Here is a 14853-nt window from a genome sequence, read left to right as displayed (position 1 = left end):
TTCTGCTTTCTTAAAACAATTACTTCTTTTTGTGTTTAGCTTATAAGTGGTGCTGGTTTAAATAGTGTCGAACATTTTAATGTATTTGTTTATATTATTAGGCAGACGTTTTTACGTTATATCTGTTATATTATATTAATCGTTTTCAAAATCAGAAAAATATAAATAACAAAGAAGTACATCAAGACCGTGAAACGCAATTGAAGATAGCAATGGAAACGTATCGCAGTGCAATGAATCAACTGGATGATGAAGCATTTCAAGTAGCACTCAAGGAATTTGGAAAGCATATAGAAAAAGTTCAAAAACAAAGTAGGAATTTAAGAAAACGTAAAATGGCTAAACAGGAATATTTCCCATCTAAGAAAAAATAAAGTACGTATGTAATCTAATCCCAAACATGAGTTTTTTCTAAACATTAAGTAAGAAACCTTGATTAAAAGTTTTTTTATTTTTCTAGATGCTAAAGTTAACGAAAGCAGAAAGGAGTACATTAGGATTCAAATGTACAAAACCATTTTGTATGTACTCTTCAGAAAGACTTAATCTAATCGAAACAGTTGTACTTTGAATTTATAAAAAACCTTCGAAAAAGTTTAAAATGAGAATTATTTCTTCGTTTTTTGTGATGTTTTAGCTTTGTTTCATAGAGACCTGTCCATAATTACAATAAATTTAATAATTAATTAAACATGTTTATTACGTATTTATTTTGCATTATAAATTTGTTGAAACAATTTTTTATTTATTTTATTTTCCATTCATACTAATAAAGAATGCGTTTACATTGTATATGAGTATCATTTTTCTGCCTACATTATCAATTATTAGTAGATTGCTGCCCAGTTTATTTCTACTCCACAGATCAGAACGCTTGAGATCGTTTGTTTGAATTCGAATAAAAAGGCGGCAAGAGCAAAATCATAGACATGACTCAAAATTATTTCGCGCCTGCGCAGGAGCTACGGAGTCTTGCGGTTTTTAGCGTCGCATCTTACCTATAGGGCAGATGAATTACTTTATCAAAATTTGATGAGAAGTGGCAATGGATGTGTATTAATATTCACATATTAGCTGACATTGACTTGTTTTTTCTGTCTAAGGACAGATTGGTCCATAAGTGGACCAATCTTTGAAACTGATTTTCATGATACTTTACAAAACAACAGGATAAAGGCTACAAATAAATTTGGTATTGATTATAATGGACATACATAAAACTCCCACCTCCTTCTAGACACTACTAAAATTTTGTTTTTATTTATTTTTGAAGATATATACGATAAATTACAGAATAATAGGTATTTCTGAAAACACTAATTTAAACAAAGTATTTTTATACTGGAGCTCTATGGACAAGATTGAACCAATGACCACATTCACATCTCTTGGGATGGCCTTTATGAACCCACATCCAATTAATACTAGTAGAATCTTCTTCGCAAACACATCCTATAATACGAGAGTCGAAAGCAGATGGAACTTCATTTGGTTGATTTTTTGTACCTGGCCCTCTCTTCCTTATACTTGAGGCATAAGGATCTTCATTTCCTGCAATTCTTGCTAAGAGCTCGCGCTTTTCAAGTCCCGTGGCGTGCTCTATAGGATCTCCCATTGTAACTAAAACATATATAATTATTGACAAATGATTTAATAATGTATACAAAAGATTAATATTAAACTTATAACTTAATTACGTAATGTGCTTTGGGCGACATGAATGAATAAATAAAAAACCTACTTTTTACGGCAAAAAGTCGTTTGCTACCACACAGGGCATTTTGTCTTCCAGCAAACTTTACAAGTCTGCCACACAGCGAAGCCATTTTAAATAATTAAAGACTATTTTGAAGTAAATGAGTGACACTTTTTTTTCGTAGTGGAGCTCACTCCGCTGACCTCAGTACGCACGCCTACTTTGATAATAATAATAGCAATCATAGATAATAGATAGCAATAAATATAAAAATCACTATGGATTCGTTGCACCTTGTTGCCATATTTCAAATTTCAAACTTTAAAATACTTTCTCAGAAATTAATACTTTGTTGCCCGTTTGCACCGACGTTTTACTAAGGCAGACTTAACAAAGTACTGCTTAAGCATAAGTCTTACTTAACTTCCAATTCGTTTGCACCGTACGCTGTCTACCTGCAACTTAAGTAAGTAGTGCTTAGTTGTTGATGGTTTGGCAACAACGGTAAAATTTAGTAATTTGTAGGGTTTTTTGTGCAGAATGGTCAAGAAGTTTCAAATTTATTGTGTCCGTTAAGTAACGTCTGGTGTCGTGAAGTGTTGTTTGCCGCCTTTCTTGCTGTTATACGTTTTTGTTTTCGTAATTATTTGTGTTTTGTTAGGTTTTGTTGTGTTTTAGTTTGTATATATATTAGTGATATGGTGTTAGAAACAATTTTTAGTTGTAATTGGTAAAGTGTAAAGACAATTTTCTTCTGAATTTCGTATAAACAACCTTTTCCAACTAAAAGCAGTACTACAGGAGTTTAACTTTTAACGCCAACTGCCAAAATGAACTCTTAAGTGTAATCTAAGTGTTTATTTTCAATAAAAACCAAACTTCTGATAAAACGTACTATTATTGTATATTATTAGTTCACCTTCTATTACTAATGATTAGCTATTGGCGTTCTTATGACTACTCCAGTTAAATTGTGTACATTTTCAAATTTCTAATATATCATCAGATACTAATTACTACTCTTGGAATGTAAATAATCCGTACATTGCAATACAATAACATAAATGATAACACACACCAACTTCCATTTAATGATAATTTAATTTAATAATTATTATATTGTTTATTTTATTATTTAATAGTAACATGATAATAACCTCTTTACCATAACGATGTTATTTTCTTACGGCGAAAAATGCCGAACTACTGCCGAAATTGTTACGACAGGCTTAAGCAATGCTTAAGTCAGGAACATCCTGTGCTTAAAGTTACGCATCTGTTTCGATTCTTAAGCGCGACTTAACTTGCGGTGCAAACCAATTCCGTCTTTTAAGAACTACTTAAAGCTAAGTAGTACTTATTTACGTCGGTGCAAACCGGCATGAAAATTTGGCAGTAGGAGTTATCTAGGATGATCTTTTAGCTAAAATAATTTGAACTGTCGGCCGCCTCCGGTTATACTGGAAGTTGATACTAACTTTAGTGTTGAAATTTGTACCCGTGTCTTATGGCTAATGTTAAATTAAAATTGAGCTTCATAATTTATGTCTGTAAGTACCGTAAGCAGATACTTAACAAAAACCTTACTGGTACCACTAAGTTACTTGTTGCAGTAGCAATTGTTCATACGAGCATCCCTAAGCTATTCAATCCACCAACGGATGCTATATAAAAAAATTAAGTTACCAAATAAGAAGATCAGGTAAGTGAGTTTCCATAAAGTAAATTTAGATATTTTAATCATGGCATGCTAATATTTATTATATTACGAAGAATAAACGTCAGACCTTAGTGTAATTGTAGTATTTATTTTGTATTATGTGCAAATAAGTATTTTTTCTTGTTGAAGTGAAAATTTCTTTAGCATCGTTGTGAGTTGAAAGTCGATGAAACGAAAAAGCGACAGCAAAAAGAGACAGACGCATAAATTCATAAGATTTAACGTGGGAGAAAATGAGATAGGAAGCATTATACAGTGTTTCTTACGTTCGTGGTTCTCTTTGTGCTCTGCATCGTACCCCCTCCACACGTGTTTACCAAGGCATAGTGACAGTTTGCTTGGCCCTGAGTGTTGTATGTGTATTAATACGTGTTTGCGCGCGCATGCGTAGTACAAAGCTTGAGGAAAGGCATCACAACAACCGTGGTATTTTATATACGTGTATGTATTATATGCTTGTAGAGTTTTTTCATCATTTTTATAATAAAATTCTTCAAATATGCCGAAAACGAATGCAGCATATTGTCGCGATCTTGAAACTAAAATTTTTGAAGGTTTCACTTCTACCACGTTAGAATTGCACACGTTTTTTTTTTGTTTTAAAATCCAACATGGATGTTTTTTTAACATCCTATGGATAAACATGTGTTGTATGGGATGAGAAGTACACGTGGAGTCAAAGGGTATCGAACATCGCTTAATTGTATGATACGAGATGCCAGCTCCTTTTCTTCCTGAGCACCAAGAAGTGGTTTTCTTCCCAATTTAAATTTTCCATATTTTTTATTAGATTAGGTGAGTTCTTCTAGGAATGTTGTAATATTTGGATGCCGGTAATACCTTTGTAGCGACCATAAGCGTGATTGTGCGCGATCGGGCATACGTGTGTGAGCGGCTTATCGATTCGCCGACTAGCCGCGGGCGCCTTTCTTCATGTGCGCCGTATCTGTAAACGTGTGTGTCGTACCTGCGTTCCGGGAAAGCAATTAAACAGTTCGAAGAAAACGAAACTTTCCTGAACGGCTCGAGAATGTTCCCGAAAGGAAGCAAGGAAGTATTTAAAGTTGTAGAAATGAAGAGTAGAAATGCATTGGCCGTTGCAGAAGTGAATCAAGAAATAAATAGAACAGTGAATAATAACAATTAGTGTAAATAAATAGTTTTTGTCGTTGTGAGTCTTAAAAGTTAATTTGTTAAACCCACGAACATTACAACTGGTGTCAGGTGTGGGGTTGAGTAAAAGACATTACAATGGCAAAGAAGTTGTACGAATTAAAAGTAGCAGAGTTAAGAAGAGAATTGGAAGAACGGGATGAAGCGACAAGTGGTAACAAAACGGAACTTCAGTGGCGGCTCGCGGAGGCGTTGAAAAAGGATGGCCATGATCCTGAAACGTTCCTCTTCGAAGACGAATTGTCGCAAATGATGAAAAGTTTAGAAAAATTGGAAAATAAATTCGAAGAGAACAGTAAAAGTTTGGAAAATAAATTAGAAGAAAAATAGGAAGAAGATAATGAAATGGAAAAAATACGGAAAACGGCCAACGTGGCAGCAAGTTTCTTCCTGTACCCAAGTACTAAAATCGTTATGGGCTCAGTGGGACTCAATGGTTTTGGAGGATGACATTCTGAAGCGTGTTGTTGAAAGTCCAGGTGGAGAGGAAGATAGGAAGCAACTGGTTATTCCTCGAAACAAGGTTAGAGAGGTGTTGCAGTATCTTCATGATGGATCATCTGGTGGCCATTTTGGAGTGAATAAGACGCTTGGGAAAGTTCGAGAGCGATTTTATTGGGTGAACTGTAAGGAAGATGTCAAGAATTGGTGTAAGAAGTGTACCACCTGTGCCGCGAGTAATGGACCACAGAAAAGGCCAAGGGCGCTAATGCGTCAATACAATGTCGGTGGCCCCTTCGAACGAATCGCAATCGATGTGGCGGGTCCATTCCAAGAGTCAGAGAAAGATAACAAGTACATCGTGGTCGTTATCGACTATTTTACCAAGTGGGTTGAAGCTTATACCTTTCCGAACTAGGAGTCGGAAACCATAGTTAAGGAACTGGTGAAAGAGTTGATCTGTCGTTTTGGGATGCCCTTGGAGTTGCACTCAGACCAAGGGAGGAATTTCGAATCGGCTATATTCCGTGGAATATGCGAGCTCCTAAGAATAAAGAAAACTCGAACCACTCCACTCCATCCACAATCGGACGGCATGGTTGAACGAATGAACCGGACCTTGATTAAATATCTCTCCAAAGTAGTGTCTGACCACCAAAGGGACTGGGACCGCTATTTGCCTTTATAATTAATGGCATACCGTTCATCTGTCCACGAAACGACTGGCCAAACACCTGCCAGTGTCCTTTTTGGAAGGGAGTTACTACTACTTTGTGACCTCAAATTCGGCTGTAAACCAGAAGATGACTTGGCTGGAGAAGATTATGTTACCAACCTCCGAAGAAAGCTTAACGATATCCACGAGTCGGTTCGTCTTCATGCGCAGATTGCTAGTGACAGGATCAAAGAAAACTACGACATCAAGGCTACAGCAAGTGGTTACCAAACTGGAGATCTTGTTTGGTGGTATAATCCTCATCGTCGCCGTGGACTATTACCTAAGTTCCAACGGAAATGGGAAGGACCCTATGAGATAGTGAAGAGGATTAACGACGTGATCTACCGAATTAAGAAGACTCCAAATGGGAAGCCGCAGGTGGTCCATTTTAATCGCTTGGCTCCATTCGCCGGTGCAAATGAAGAGGAGGCGCGGGCCAGATTATTAAGAACTATTCCTTCCGAGCCCACATTTGAAGAGTTCATGAAGGAAGGCCCCCATGTTAACAGGAAATTTGGAGTGACGCAAGAAATCCGACGAGACCTCTTTGCTATATCCAAGGAATATTCTCTGGCCCATTGCGTTTGAAAGGATCTTAGAATGAGCCGTGGTATCGCGTCCGAGTTCAAACGTAGATTTGGAGGTTTGGAATATCTTGAAGACCAAGTACAAACGGGAAAAACACTGTTGTGCTTGCCTGACGGTCGACGCAATATCTATTACCTGGTAACTAAAGGAAAATACTCTGATAATCCAACTTATAGAGATCTTTGGGACGCAGTAATGGAACTCCGCGGACATCTTCTGGAGATTAACCTACAGAAGCTGGCGATTCCGAAGCTTGGTTGTGGACTGGACAACCTAGATTAGAGGATCGTACGGAACATGATCGAAGCCCTGTTCCGCCGTACTGGAATACACACTTTGGTTTGCAGTAATAACCCGAATCGGACCAATCATGAGAAGACCGTGGACTGTTACTTCTATTCCCGGAGTGGATGTCGTGAAGGCGAAAATTGCAGATTCCGGCATGATCCTGCGAAACGGAAAGTGGTAATGTTTCGAGACGAAACATCCTTAGGGAGGAGGCAGTGTAGCGACCATGAGCGTGATTGTGTGCGATCGGGCATACGTGTGTGTGAGCGGCTTATCGATTCGCCGACTAACCGCGGGCGCCTTTCCTCATGTGCGCCGTATCTGTAAACGCGTGTGTCGTACCTGCGTTCCGGGAAAGCAATTAAACAGTTCGAAGAAAACGAAACTTTTCTGGACGGCTCGAGAATGTTCCTGAAAGGAAGCAAGGGAGTTTCTAAAGGTCGCCGGAGTGGAGTAGAAATAAATTGACCGTTGTAGAAGTGAAAGAGGGGAAATAAATTGATTGTTGTAGAAGTAAAGAGTACAAATAAATTGGCCGTTGCAGAAGTGAATCAAGAAATAAATAGAACAGTGAATAACAATTAGTGTAAAGAATAGTTTTTGTCGTTGTGTCTTAAAAGTGAATTTGTTAAACCCACGAATATTACACCTTCATTTCGCCACTATTGACAGCTGATTTCATGTTAGCTTCACTTCAAATCATTGCTCCAAATACTTCGCATTTCTTTGGATTTGTAGCATGGCGCCATGAACTAAACCCAAAATAAATTAAAAAAAAAATAAATGAATTAAATGAAATAAAAATTCGGTTACACATCAAAATCCCATAAGGAAAATATGGCCATTTGGTGGCCATACTTCCAGTCACCTTTTATATTGTTAAATTTACCATAACCTAAGATACTAAAACAAATAACTTAAAAAATATACATGGGCATTTCATCTACGGTTGCTAATAGCTAAATTGAAGTGAATACTTTATACCACAATCTAATTATAATATGAGAAATTCATAAAACTTTACGACTGAAAATGTATAACAGCGACGCGACTTTCCTTTGAACTTGAACTGATAATGGAGGACCGGCGGAAGCGCAGGGCGAATTGCAAGTACGCCGTTCCATACAATGTGTATCTAACACGAAAAGTTATTGTCATCGACTCAGCGATATTTTTTTAAGGAAAGGGGTATGACCATATTTTCCGGCTGGCCATTTTCGACCAAGGTACCTTATATTTTATGCACTGCTGCATTCAAAAAAGCTAAAATGTTTCCATCTAAATAAAATATAGTGTGAACTCTTTATAACGTCACTCGATTTAACGACAAACTCCTTAAAACGTCGAAATTGCTTGACTTTCGTTGGTTTACATTGATTTCTATACAATATTACACTCTATATAGCGTCACGCTCACTCTATTTAACGACAACAATGCGGCATTAGAAATCATTGAACAGTACTTTCTGAGTTGCCGAAATAGATAAGAACTGCACCTGTGTACATTGTTGAAGAAGACGATCCTGTCCCTCCACCAAGCATCGAACAAGCACTTGATGCAGCGGAACTATTAAAAAAATACTTTTTATATAATCAAATTGATCCAGCAGTATCTCAAGATATGAATAAGATACGTAACCGAATACAATTAAAATATTCGAGCAGCAAAAAACATCAGACGAAGATATTATTTGATTATGAGTGGAAATTACTATTTTTGTTTGCTGCGTTATTATTATTATTACGATTGTGAAAATGCGAAGTATATTTAAAACGGTTAACAAATTTGTAAGATTCTTTTTCAAATAACATTTCGTATTCCTTTTGAATAGACCCCTCCACTGTCAATTCATATTGCTGGTAATTTCGAGATTCTACTAATAATTTCAAGGGTTGTCTAAGGTCTAAAATAAAAGTATTTAGTGCTCTTTCGTTCAATAATGCTCAAAATCAAGCTACATAATTATTTCCTTAGCACGATGCGTTAATTAATGGCTCTATAATGCTTTCTAACCTACTGCTATAATCCGTAACGGATTCGTTTGGTTTTTCCTTTAATGATGACAATTGTGCTTTTACATGCGGTATTGTGTGCTTCTCCGAAAAATGCTGGTTTAATGAAAACATGAGAATGAAATTAAATACTACTCTTAAGACTTTAGATTTAAGAAATTTAAATGGACAATTATTTTCTTTCAACTTGAAGCACGGGAAGTGTAAGTAGTAGAGTGGGAGACGAAATTGAACACCCAGAAAAGGATTAGGGGGAATATAAAACTTCTATCGAGAGTCTACTGCAGCTAATAACCAATACTTACCTTTAATATCATTTTAATCAAAAGAAAAGCCAATTTATTTCATATTTACTTTACATCTTTACTCGCACATCATTGTCAAGGCTTATTTCGCAAAACTTATTTGAAAATGTCGGGCGCGTCCATTACGATTTGAATTTGAATATATTATTTTAATACAGCCGAGTTCGCAATAATTATCAGCGTCTCTTCAAACGAATCAAAATAGGTGCCGGCATGCGCCTTTGGTACTGATGCGACACTACGCCGATGTAATCTTTAATTATCTGATTAAAAGCTGATTTCATGTTGAAACAAAAGTTATTGTGAGGGTGGGAAAATATGACTAAATTGTTTATATTTTTTTAAGGAGTCGCTTATGGCGCTTTGCTACCGTCCCCATCCGTCGTCGGTCATAACTAAGGTGACCATACGTCCCGTTTTGGGCGGGACAGTCCCGCTTTCAGGCTGTCCGTCCCGCTGTCCCCAGTGAGGGCATAAAAGTCCCGTTTTCGCAAACAGACCAAACGATAATTTAATTTACAATTATTTTGTACATACGTCAAACGCGTAGCGAGCAATGGGGTCAATTTAACACAGAATTAGAAGTATTTGAATGGGTAAATTTATCAAAAAAACGTACATGGGAAGAGGTACAGGTTATTATGGATTTATTGATCACGCGAGATTTTATTTGTAAGGATCAGGACACCAAATTTTTTGACTAGTTTTCGCTTATTTCTAGCATTTCCAAAAAACTGGAATGCTGAGAATTTGACTGCTGAAAACCGTAGGGTGGAATTATTCCAGCACTTCTGTGCAAACAATATCCACTTAACGAACTTTTCTATAATTATTGAGTACGTCTTGTGTCTGCCTAGAAGTAACGCATCTGTCGAAAGAGTCTTTTCTCAAATGAACAAAATATGGACGAGTGAAAAAGCGCAGTAGAGCGTCTCAATATTGAAAGCCATTTTGATTACAAAAAGTAGCATAAATAAATCGTGTACTGAGGTCTATTTCTATCTAAAAACGGAACTAGAGATTTTAAAAAAGATTTGTTCAGCAGATAAATATAAAATACAGCCCAACTAGAAGTAATGTAACGTACATTACCCTTTTTTAATAAAAAAACTTGTAAAACAACAACGTCCCGCTTTGTCAAAAAATAAATATGGTTACTTTAGTCATAACACGGGCGCAAGCTCTTTGACTTTCTATTTCAAATATAAAATAGATTTCCCATGTGTATTTTAAACGCTAAATGTAAAATACGTATTTTCAAAATACTTTTTCCAAATAAATATTTTTTTACTATTTAATTTTCTACATTCACTTAAATATAAAATATTCTTTAAGAAAACCTTGCAGGCATATTCTCATTTTTTAAATATTGGAGTTTTTCAAGACTAATAGTGGTGTTTGCAACTTGCAACTATTATTATGCCTATTAATGTTTTATTTCTTTAATATTTTTAATTTCGTTAAGAGATCTGTTAGATCAGGGATATCATGTTTAGTGAATTATATTTTTTACTACGATTTGTAAGTTTTTTTTTTATGTTTCTTGCAGTTAACACATACCTAGAATATAATGTTTTAGTTTTTTAATTTGTTGATATTGCACATCGTTTCTTTTCACACATCGAATGTGGTACCATTTTTCACAGTAACCTTCATAGTACAGCACTTACCGTTGCTTTTCACTTCTTTTTTGATATAACAAACGTCGTTCACAGCAGTGAATGTAGAATGAAGATATACTTTATACGAACGAAGCTGGCGAGCAGTAGTGAAGGTAATTGCCTATTTGGATAAATCACACTGAACTAATTCACAAATATGTTTCCAATAGGCGTACACCATTGTACTAAGTACTATAACATATAGGAAAGTAGCGTACTACGATTTTTAATTAATTAATCTATTATTGATTATTAATTATCCAAAACATTTGTACATTTATATATTGGATTTTTCCAGACATATTCGAAAGATCTCTGGATCTCTGAATTGGTAACTTTACTTATTGGCCCTACGCAACAACTTTACTTGATAAAAATTAATTTAATGACAGATTTATTATAGAAAGTTTGTTAAACAGTAACTATAAATAAATTAATGAATATGAAATTAAATTATAGCATTATTTGATATTTCAAATTTTTCTTAACTCTAGAAATCAATAGTCGTCCGTCGTAACTTAATGACGCAAAAATCCAGGGACTTGCGGGAGACCACTCAGCAGCATAAACGCTATCCTCATGTTCGCACCATTGTAAAGGACCATCTGGTAGCCTTCAATATCATAATACATAATCAAAAATTTAAAAACAGAAAAATGATATCTCACTTACATTTGTTTTATTTCAGTACATTCCGAACTGTTTCCTAGAGTAGTATCATTTAATAAATTTTCTGAACTAACACTTGCTGCGCTTAACAACAATACTCTTGCATCAGAACTGGCACTTAAAAGAAGTTGATCATGAAACAGATTGAATCTCACACACCAAACCCTAAAATTTTTTTTAAATTACCTATTTATCGGAAACTATTGTTGTTAAGATGTAACAAAATATTAACGGTTTCTTGCGAAGAATATAAAAAAAATTAGAAACATAAACACCAAAGCAGGTTCATTTATTCTCATTCTTATTTATACGTATAAAATCTTGAAAGAAATAAATAACTATAACATTAGCAAATTAGGGTATTAAGTGCAAATATTGGTTAACTAAAATTATTTTATTTTTGTTGTATTTTATGAAACTGATTAAAATCAAGGCAAGTGTTATAATAGTTTTATAGGTAATTTTTGCTTGGGTAGTTTCCTATTTTTTAAATCTGATCAGTATTTAGTACTGTATGTAGACGTAGTAAATAAAATAGAAATAATTAGCTGTATGTCGAAATATATCAACATTATCACCCGAGAATGACACTAAACCTGACTTTGGGAATATATGAGGGAAAAAAACGATATTTAATTATGTACCTACAGTAGTTAACCACAATCGCTTAACAAATAAATAGGAATGCCGAAATATTAAACCCGTCACGATGCTTATAATGCGATTTGATAAACTATTTTTACGGCTAACACTTCTATAATAATAAAATCCTAATACGGATGTCGTACATATTTTTCTTGGATATTATAATTCGGTGTAAGACTAAAAGAATACCACATTTCGTAAAAATTATTTCTCACGTTATGATATCATAATTAGTTTAGCATTACAATTCTGTATAGAAATTTTAGTTAGTTAAAAACAAAAAAAATTAGAAAAACAATAAATCCTTCATTGAAACTATGTAAAAACAAGAAAAAATAAAAGTTATTCAAATGATGAAATTAAATTGGAGTCTGAATTATTTTCTGACTTTTGTTATTGAAATAAACATTTTCTTAAACAAATAATTCTTAATAAAACTAAAATTAATCTTTTTTAGAAGAACGAAAATAATTCATTTTATTTTTTTATCATTATTCAACTAAAAAAATGAAAAAAAAAATATTTTTCTATTTCAAAGGTGGCGTGGAAGATAGTATAAATGTTACAGTTAAAACCAGTTTTTAGATAGAATGCGTTTTCACTAGTAAGAACTAATTTTTACTAAATGCCTTTGTTAAAACTAGAATTAACTAATACTCAAAATTTAATATCAGTTAAAAATAATTCTTACTAGACAAAAATTCAGAGACTCTAACTAGGAAAAACGCGTTCTATCTAAAAACGGGTTTTAACTGTAACATAAATATTATGTAAAACAAATCGTTACAACTTTTTAAAAAAGTTTTACTGAAAACCGTTAGTCTTACGGCAAAAAGTAGGTAATTTTATATTTTTAGTTAGCAATTTCTGGAGTTATAGTCTGATAATCATTATTTTTTCGATAAGTGATTGTTAACGAGATTTTCACAAAAATGTTTATATGTACTTTTCGATTTGCTGATAGTATCAACTAACGAGTATTCTAAAAAATTATCTTTGAACTAAGAATATAATTTTATATAAAAATATTCCAAATTAAGAAAATCAAAAACATAGTAGCAAGTTTATACCAATGCGAATGATCACTTCGTGAATACACAGGTTGGGAAGGATTTCTAAAGTCCCATACTTTAACAAATGCATCATCACCACAACTTGCCAGATAATACTGTTTATTCAAATTAAAGTCTATATCTCGAATTAATTGACCATGAGCATTGTCAATATGCCAACATATTTGACTGCTTCTAAGATCATATGTCTTAATATGTGTGTCTACAGTAGTTGCAAACTAAAAGTATTCTTTATATGATTTGAAACAAAACAAGCTGCAGCAAAAAAAACCTGATTACAATTTTGATGAGGATTCCACTTGCCATTTGTAAACTTTGGATTATTTTTTCCTTCCAAGGCAACAGATGAAATACAACTGGCATTACTCTCTAAAATATCCCAGTATACTATATGACTTTCCGATACAGTTACACATTTCGTTTGATCTAATGGATGAAACTCATTGGTTTTCAAATCACTACCATATAATTCAGAGTTGAAACTGTTTACCAATTTAACACTGTCTATATTATCCCGTTGTGTATTTTCAGGAAATTTATATATAGCAGTTTTCATAATACAACCATTATCATCATTTACTGAATTACAACAAATAGAGATTTTTGTTTCATCAGTAGGACTAGAATTTATTTTCCATATTTCACCTTCATAATGATGATAAACCTTCAAAATATGAAAATAGAGCATGTTCAGTAACAGTTGGTAGAATTTTATACTCAACTGACCTAATTAAATGTACATTAACTATTTATCAAATGCACATTATTGGAAAAATATGAGTTCCATTTAAGTATATTTTTTTCTACTAACTGTAATGCCTCAAGTTATGAATAAATGTGATAAATAAGTAGTATATTTCAGATAAGTGAAATTTGCAAAACTCATTTTTGATCACAGTACCTATAGAGATAGGTAGGTATGCATAAATGAATGTACTTTGTTTAACATTTTATGTGCTAGATAAGTTAGTTGAATGAAATTACAACTATCAACTTACTGTTGTTTTCAAAGTAGACTCTTCATCATTAAATTCAACTAAATGAATTTGATTGCAAATTTGCTTTAACGATTGTGTACCTATTAAAAATTTAATTTTTTCCGTATCTGCTAGTACAGGGGCTAGTGATCTAGCCTAAAAATAAATTATTTTTATTTGCAACTGCTCAGTGCAGTGGGAACATGCTTACCTGGAATTCTAAACCGTATATTAATGTTTCGTTTTCCATTTTGATTTTGATCAAAAGAGTAGTTTTCACCTATCGTTAAATAAGCATTTATTACAAAAACACCGACAATCACACTACGCTCTAGTACTCTAAACTGAAAATTCAAATTTTAGTTTAAATTATTTCATTTTTATTAATTTTTTGTTCTTTAATACCATAGTTTGAAAGGAATGAAGTTTGAGGTTATATGTCTGATGGCGTTTACCATAGACGTTTACGCATTACTCATTGATATGCCGAATCAATAAAAATATTAAAAAATATGTAATTAAACATTATTTACAATCGAACAAACTTAAATAATCGTAAAACAAACGATACTGAATATTAATTGATCAACTTAATTCAAAAAAGTTGTTTTTTCTTAAAAGAGGGAGGTAAGTTGAGAGTAAAAATGTTTTTTTTTATATATAAACGAAAGACGAACGAACGATTATTTCTGACGACCAATTACGAATAAATGATTAGAGTCACTTAAAATAAAAAAAATAAAATTCTTGGGGGGGGGCTAACTTTTTGGGCCACCAGAGGGCCACCAGTTTATATTATTCGTCATTTTACTGCCTTACGATCTACGGGCCCATTCCAACTACTACGAAGTAGTGTATAGAGCTCATTGGATATTTCAGGTTATAG

General features: G+C 33.7%; 2 protein-coding genes across 3 annotated transcripts; both read right to left on the bottom strand.

Annotated features, from left to right (window-relative positions):
• Positions 1–1228: 1228 nt before the first annotated feature.
• Positions 1229–1915, bottom strand: LOC108741888 (cytochrome c oxidase subunit 5B, mitochondrial-like). Its single transcript, XM_018476858.2, has 2 exons — positions 1742–1915; positions 1229–1620 (listed from the first exon to the last, which is right to left on the bottom strand). Exons 1-2 carry the CDS (start codon positions 1824–1826, stop codon positions 1337–1339), a joined length of 369 nt encoding a protein of 122 aa, XP_018332360.1. The 5' UTR covers positions 1827–1915; the 3' UTR covers positions 1229–1336.
• A 9065-nt stretch (positions 1916–10980) lies between these two features.
• LOC108741887 (EARP-interacting protein homolog) lies at positions 10981–14450 on the bottom strand. Of its 2 annotated transcripts, XM_018476857.1 has the most exons (7): positions 14373–14450; positions 14179–14311; positions 13989–14123; positions 13262–13654; positions 12988–13208; positions 11276–11437; positions 10981–11216 (listed from the first exon to the last, which is right to left on the bottom strand). In XM_018476857.1, the coding sequence occupies exons 2-7, from the start codon at positions 14215–14217 to the stop codon at positions 11057–11059; spliced, it is 1110 nt and encodes a 369-aa protein (XP_018332359.1). In that variant the 5' UTR covers positions 14218–14311; positions 14373–14450; the 3' UTR covers positions 10981–11056. The 2 variants fall into 2 exon arrangements, with proteins under 2 accessions (XP_018332359.1, XP_025831989.1); XM_025976204.1 differs by lacking the exons at positions 10981–11216; positions 12988–13208; positions 13262–13654 and having other exon boundaries at positions 11350–11437.
• Between the last annotated feature and the right edge of the window lie 403 nt (positions 14451–14853).

Source organism: Agrilus planipennis, unplaced genomic scaffold (genome assembly GCF_000699045.2).
Source record: "Agrilus planipennis isolate EAB-ADULT unplaced genomic scaffold, Apla_2.0 scaffold311, whole genome shotgun sequence".
Taxonomy (NCBI): Eukaryota; Metazoa; Arthropoda; class Insecta; order Coleoptera; family Buprestidae; genus Agrilus; species Agrilus planipennis.
This window is presented reverse-complemented; position numbering and strand designations above follow the sequence as displayed.

Excerpts from the sequence above, each read along its gene's own strand:
- LOC108741888 (XM_018476858.2), bottom strand. The coding sequence starts at position 1,826 with ATGGCTTCGCTGTGTGGCAGACTTGTAAAGTTTGCTGGAAGACAAAAT. Across the intron at positions 1,621-1,741 it reads ACGACTTTTTGCCGTAAAAA|TTACAATGGGAGATCCTATA; the intron begins GTAGGTTTTTTA and ends TATATGTTTTAG.
- LOC108741887 (XM_018476857.1), bottom strand. The coding sequence starts at position 14,217 with ATGGAAAACGAAACATTAATATACGGTTTAGAATTCCAG. Across the intron at positions 14,124-14,178 it reads TATACGGTTTAGAATTCCAG|GCTAGATCACTAGCCCCTGT; the intron begins GTAAGCATGTTC and ends ATTTATTTTTAG. Across the intron at positions 13,655-13,988 it reads AGTCTACTTTGAAAACAACA|GTTTATCATCATTATGAAGG; the intron begins GTAAGTTGATAG and ends CATATTTTGAAG.